The sequence below is a fragment of the Sander vitreus genome, chromosome 3 (genome assembly GCF_031162955.1).
Source record: "Sander vitreus isolate 19-12246 chromosome 3, sanVit1, whole genome shotgun sequence".
Taxonomy (NCBI): domain Eukaryota; kingdom Metazoa; phylum Chordata; class Actinopteri; order Perciformes; family Percidae; genus Sander; species Sander vitreus.
Window position 1 is genome coordinate 26,125,916 of NC_135857.1, and position 6,906 is coordinate 26,132,821.

A 6,906-nucleotide genomic window follows, 5' to 3' on the forward strand; every position below is an offset into this window, starting at 1 on the left:
TGCGCAATTGTGCGAATACCGTGCGTAAAAGAGCAACGGAAAACAGCATTGTATTTACCTGGAAGGTGGCACACAGATGACTTTTCGAGCAGACAGACTTATGAGGGTAATTTGTATGACAATACCGTGTACAAAACATGTAGGCCTATAATAACGAGGGCAGAGGCTTGAACGCTCTTATTAGACATAAACTGATAACATCCAAACAAAATCCAATACTGATACCAGAAGAACCAGCATTATTCTAATAATTCTCAACAGTCCAAAATGTTGTTTAAAGGATGACAGCTTCATAATTTGCATGCTTATACACACAGCACACTACAATTAATAAAGCACAAATGGTAAATTATCAGCTAATTCAACCAGACATTATAAACCCTCATACAGCAGAGCAATGCAACTTGAGAATGCAGTTGCGCACAAATCAGAAGTCACCAAACACACGGAGAACAAACGAGGCGCAGGCCAACACCTGTCGCTTTCTTTGGAGAATGGCCCTTAATTCCCCCGGCTGATTCAGTTTGCGCCGAGGGGCCGCCAGCAGCAGCTGCCAACCGAAGGCATCGCGTTACATCCGCCAAACAGGCGGGTAAATCTGCTGAGGCTTGGACACAATAGTCAGCAGAACGAAGAATGGGTCGGGCAGAAAAACCGACAGAGCAAAAACTCACTGGTAGGCTACTAATGCTGAGATGCTCTGAGGCATTACAGTGGTCAGAAAACTGTGCGACAACGATAAGCATAATTGAATTATGTTGCCTATGTCACCAAATGACTAATGTCTACACACTTAAAAAGTATATGCCTATATCACATATCTCTTTAATAAAAAATTAACCCCAGGCTGCATTTAACGGTTATTAAAACATGTGGGCCTATCACAATTCTATTTAAAAAATATTTATATATAACATTATAGTGACTTTTGTACAGTTGCATGAAACTACACATTTGATTAGAACCAACAGTGGGGGGAAAACCGAGTGTTCGGTCACCTAACCCAACAAATGTCTGATTCAGCTGCTTGGGGCGCAGACCGGGGCAGGCCGGAGACAAAGGGAGTGGGCGCTCATTGGCTCAGGCCGTGTGCGCTCTGTTGTCCCCCAGCGAGAGCAGCTCAGCCTCTATTCACATGTTAATAAGCCCCTATAAATACTAACCACAGCCACTCAGCGCCAGCAGCACGTCTCACTAGGATTGCACAATAAACACAGGGCGCCTCGCTTGCCTGCGAGTTTATCGATCCCCCCCCCCACCACCCCCCTTCCTGTAACCGGTTCCGTTTGCCAGCTGCACCTCGCTGACGGAAAAAGCAGCAGTGGGATAAGCCACAGAAAGGGCGATTCAACCAACATGGCCCCTTCGGCTCGGCCCAGCAGCACTGGACTTGATATGGAAGAAGATGAATCCTACTACGGGATTCACAAAGCGGACAGAAAGGTAGGCTGCCTACCGAGGGTCTGTTGACGGATTAACAGGCACTCTTTGGACATACTTGGCAGTGACGCACTTGTCTCGCCGGTGACAGTCTGTATGCATTTGAGTTGTATAGCAATAGCGTTTAAACCTTGCTTTTAACAGTCAATTAGGCTACATCCCACATATGACTGCAACTTTAACTAGAATTAAACAATAGTTTGATCCACAGCTGTAAGTTTCTGTCATTGACTGAAGTGTGATCTTTGTGTTCCTGCAGACCAGGAAACCTCTGGTGGAGAAGAAGAGGCGAGCTCGCATCAATGAGAGCTTACAGGAGCTGCGGACTTTGCTGGCAGACACAGACGTGAGTATAGGCTACGGCGCGTCGCGCGCACTGCACCTCAGCTCACCTGTCCCCGTGACGCAGAGGTAGATTTAGGTTCTGATGAAGTTCTACTGGTTGTTTCCACAGTTTCATTCCAAGATGGAGAACGCAGAGGTGCTGGAGATTACGGTGAAGAAGGTGGAGGACGTACTAAAGAACCGAACCCAAGGTATGTACAACTCTGCTTTACTTAGACTAATACCAAGTAGGCCTATGCAGTTCTGGGGAATTTAATCTTAAATGTCTGTATCTGACACAGTTATCCCCTGACAACTAAGGTTTTCCTCCTATTATCTCCAGATCTGAATCGAGGCATGTTATAGTGTAGGCCTATGTATGCTAGAAGTTTAACCTGAACTTTAGAGCAGTGGTTCCCAAACTGGGGGTCGCAAGATATTTAAAGGAAAGCAGAAAGAATGAAACATATCTCTGCTACACAAAGTTATTGCTTTTTTTTAAAGAGTTTCTTCTTATCTTTTTGAGCTTTTGTTTTGTAATTACTGGATCATTTCACTTCTTCAGGACTTAAAATTATTCCAATAAAACAAGGAAAAACATCACTCTGGGTTTACTGGTCACAAGTAGGCATTTTCAACCAATGAAGAGGGGTCGCATGTAGACATTTCTTCGAATTAAGAAATCCCAAGACAAAAAGCAACCACTGATTGAGGTTTAATGTGATTACGCTTAAGTCGTGAGAAGTGCAAACCACCCAAATGATATAGTGACTTGACTGGGTCCACAAGTAGTCCAACTGCAATTAGTTACAGCTATTTCATAGCCTTTCTCTCTGCTTCCACAGAAACAGACACACTCAACCAAGAAGCGAGTGAGAGGTTTGCAGCTGGCTACATCCAGTGCATGCACGAGGTCCACATGTTTGTGTCCAGCTGTCCTGGGATAGATTCAACAGTTGCAGCGGAGCTCCTTAACCATCTCCTGGAGTGTATGCCCCTGAATGAGGACCACCTCCAGGATGTACTGATGGATCTAATTACTGACACTTCTGGGAGTAACAGCAGCACTTGGCACGGAGGCGACGAGGGCGAGGCGCTCTGCACGACTCTGGCTTCACCTGGAGGAAGGAGTCTATCCAGCAGCTCGTCCTCAGCCCTCTCCCCGGCCCTCTCCCCCGGCCCCCCTCCACCACCTCCAGCGAGGACCTGTGCTCCGACCTGGACGAGACCGACAGTGAGCACAACCAGAGTTCCACTGAGGGCTTGGAGAATAGGGAGGGCCTGAGCATGCCCACCATGACCTACCCTCAGTCTATGTGGAGACCCTGGTAGGGGGTCTGGGGTTTTGATGGAATGCAGTTGGGATATGTTGAAGCTGCTTTCTTTGAAGACATGACAAAGGGCCTCTTACTGAAAAGGAAAAGTCCACCGTACGGCACATGACACTTCACAAATAACCATTTTGGATGGTGTAACTTTCATTTCTGGGCTTATTTACCCCCTGCAGATAACTGGCCACAAGCATGGATTGATTTTCTGGATTCTACACATTGATGTTCAATCATCAGATCTGTTCTCTAAGACACAGAGATACAAATTTGTCCACTGACAACAGCCTCGGTTTATCCCAATGCAGTGCAACCGCAGACCACTTTTTTCATCCCTAAACCGAATGCTGCAGGTTTGAATATTTTCCTTGGCATTCTGGGAGATGTAGGAATTCACTCAATGAAATAGAAGTAGAAAAACACTCCTTAAGTGCTTTGGATATCAGAAAAAAATGTCTTAAGGAAAGGTTTTCTTTTGTGCCCTTTCTCTCAAGGGCCCCTCCAGCTTGGGGCCTCCTGAAAGTGTTCCCCTCTTTCCTTTTCAGTAAGGACTCTCTGGCTTTGAGTCCTCGTTTGTGACTCTTTTTTTTACACCTGGAGAAAGATGAAACATTCACTTATAAACCAACAAAGGACAGACAAGGAACCGTTCACATTTTTGCGTCTATAACTCTGTGTAAATAGCTCTTTTAGAAACCGAGAAGTTTGGCAATGCCTCTGATTAATATAAATATTTCTATTGTATTTCATAAAGGCCTGTAGTTTATTGGACCATTAGCCTCCTTCAGAATGACCACTTTATGTTGTTGTAATGATGTTTAGAAATGCCAGTAAAATGTTTGAATTTGCTAAATAAAATAATGTAATTGAAAAGCTGTTGTATGACTTGACTTAATGCCTGAGAGTACTATAACAGGAAACAGGATAAAAAAACTTCACAAACAACATGGGTAATAAAAAAAATCTTCAGAACCTTTTGTGAGATAAAATGTTGTCAGAGAATGTTAATTTATCGTTGAAAAGCGGCTAATTTGTGTAGTGATTTCGGCCAAAAAGCTACTTAAGAAGAGCTATGCTCATTTTCAAAATGTCAAAGTTCACATATCATGTTATGCCTAGTCTAAGACAGTCCAAAAATATTAGTAAACATGAGCTGCACCTCGCTGACGGAAAAGCAGCAGTGGGATAAGCCACAGAAAGGGCGATTCAACCAACATGGCCCCTTCGGCTCGGCCCAGCAGCACTGGACTTGATATGGAAGAAGATGAATCCTACTACGGGATTCACAAAGCGGACAGAAAGGTAGGCTGCCTACCGAGGGTCTGTTGACGGATTAACAGGCACTCTTTGGACATACTTGGCAGTGACGCACTTGTCTCGCCGGTGACAGTCTGTATGCATTTGAGTTGTATAGCAATAGCGTTTAAACCTTGCTTTTAACAGTCAATTAGGCTACATCCCACATATGACTGCAACTTTAACTAGAATTAAACAATAGTTTGATCCACAGCTGTAAGTTTCTGTCATTGACTGAAGTGTGATCTTTGTGTTCCTGCAGACCAGGAAACCTCTGGTGGAGAAGAAGAGGCGAGCTCGCATCAATGAGAGCTTACAGGAGCTGCGGACTTTGCTGGCAGACACAGACGTGAGTATAGGGCTACGGCGCGTTGCGCGCACTGCACCTCAGCTCACCTGTCCCCGTGACGCAGAGGTAGATTTAGGTTCTGATGAAGTTCTACTGGTTGTTTCCACAGTTTCATTCCAAGATGGAGAACGCAGAGGTGCTGGAGATTACGGTGAAGAAGGTGGAGGACGTACTAAAGAACCGAACCCAAGGTATGTACAACTCTGCTTTACTTAGACTAATACCAAGTAGGCCTATGCAGTTCTGGGGAATTTAATCTTAAATGTCTGTATCTGACACAGTTATCCCCTGACAACTAAGGTTTTCCTCCTATTATCTCCAGATCTGAATCGAGGCATGTTATAGTGTAGGCCTATGTATGCTAGAAGTTTAACCTGAACTTTAGAGCAGTGGTTCCCAAACTGGGGGTCGCAAGATATTTAAAGGAAAGCAGAAATAATGAAACATATCTCTGCTACACAAAGTTATTCTTTTTTAAAGAGTTTCTTCTTATCTTTTGAGCTTTTGTTTTGTAATTACTGGATCATTTCACTTCTTCAGGACTTAAAATTATTCCAATAAAACAAGGAAAAACATCACTCTGGGTTTACTGGTCACAAGTAGGCATTTTCAACCAATGAAGAGGGGTCGCATGTAGACATTTCTTCGAATTAAGAAATCCCAAGACAAAAAGCAACCACTGATTGAGGTTTAATGTGATTACGCTTAAGTCGTGAGAAGTGCAAACCACCCAAATGATATAGTGACTTGACTGGGTCCACAAGTAGTCCAACTGCAATTAGTTACAGCTATTTCATAGCCTTTCTCTCTGCTTCCACAGAAACAGACACACTCAACCAAGAAGCGAGTGAGAGGTTTGCAGCTGGCTACATCCAGTGCATGCACGAGGTCCACATGTTTGTGTCCAGCTGTCCTGGGATAGATTCAACAGTTGCAGCGGAGCTCCTTAACCATCTCCTGGAGTGTATGCCCCTGAATGAGGACCACCTCCAGGATGTACTGATGGATCTAATTACTGACACTTCTGGGAGTAACAGCAGCACTTGGCACGGAGGCGACGAGGGCGAGGCGCTCTGCACGACTCTGGCTTCACCTGGAGGAAGGAGTCTATCCAGCAGCTCGTCCTCAGCCCTCTCCCCGGCCCTCTCCCCGGCCCCCTCCACCACCTCCAGCGAGGACCTGTGCTCCGACCTGGACGAGACCGACAGTGAGCACAACCAGAGTTCCACTGAGGGCTTGGAGAATAGGGAGGGCCTGAGCATGCCCACCATGACCTACCCTCAGTCTATGTGGAGACCCTGGTAGGGGTCTGGGGTTTTGATGGAATGCAGTTGGGATATGTTGAAGCTGCTTTCTTTGAAGACATGACAAAGGGCCTCTTACTGAAAAGGAAAAGTCCACCGTACGGCACATGACACTTCACAAATAACCATTTTGGATGGTGTAACTTTCATTTCTGGGCTTATTTACCCCTGCAGATAACTGGCCACAAGCATGGATTGATTTTCTGGATTCTACACATTGATGTTCAATCATCAGATCTGTTCTCTAAGACACAGAGATACAAATTTGTCCACTGACAACAGCCTCGGTTTATCCCAATGCAGTGCAACCGCAGACCACTTTTTCACCCTAAACCGAATGCTGCAGGTTTGAATATTTTCCTTGGCATTCTGGGAGATGTAGGAATTCACTCAATGAAATAGAAGTAGAAAAACACTCCTTAAGTGCTTTGGATATCAGAAAAAAATGTCTTAAGGAAAGGTTTTCTTTTGTGCCCTTTCTCTCAAAGGCCCCTCCAGCTTGGGGCCTCCTGAAAGTGTTCCCTCTTTCCTTTTCAGTAAGGACTCTCTGGCTTTGAGTCCTCGTTTGTGACTCTTTTTTTTACACCTGGAGAAAGATGAAACATTCACTTATAAACCAACAAAGGACAGACAAGGAACCGTTCACATTTTTGCGTCTATAACTCTGTGTAAATAGCTCTTTTAGAAACCGAGAAGTTTGGCAATGCCTCTGATTAATATAAATATTTCTATTGTATTTCATAAAGGCCTGTAGTTTATTGGACCATTAGCCTCCTTCAGAATGACCACTTTATGTTGTTGTAATGATGTTTAGAAATGCCAGTAAAATGTTTGAATTTGCTAAATAAAATAATGTAATTGAAAA

The 6,906-nt window shown here is 44.4% G+C and overlaps 1 protein-coding gene and 1 pseudogene across 2 annotated transcripts; both read left to right on the top strand.

Annotated features, from left to right (window-relative positions):
- Positions 1-1,156: 1,156 nt before the first annotated feature.
- LOC144515679 (transcription cofactor HES-6-like) lies at positions 1,157-3,096 on the top strand (annotated as a pseudogene). The gene is made up of 4 exons (XR_013501764.1): positions 1,157-1,443; positions 1,700-1,786; positions 1,895-1,976; positions 2,610-3,096. The product of XR_013501764.1 is annotated as a transcription cofactor HES-6-like (transcript).
- A 1,172-nt stretch (positions 3,097-4,268) lies between these two features.
- Positions 4,269-6,906, top strand: LOC144513314 (transcription cofactor HES-6-like). Its single transcript, XM_078244355.1, has 4 exons — positions 4,269-4,394; positions 4,651-4,737; positions 4,847-4,928; positions 5,558-6,906. Exons 1-4 carry the CDS (start codon positions 4,308-4,310, stop codon positions 6,040-6,042), a joined length of 741 nt encoding a protein of 246 aa, XP_078100481.1. The 5' UTR covers positions 4,269-4,307; the 3' UTR covers positions 6,043-6,906.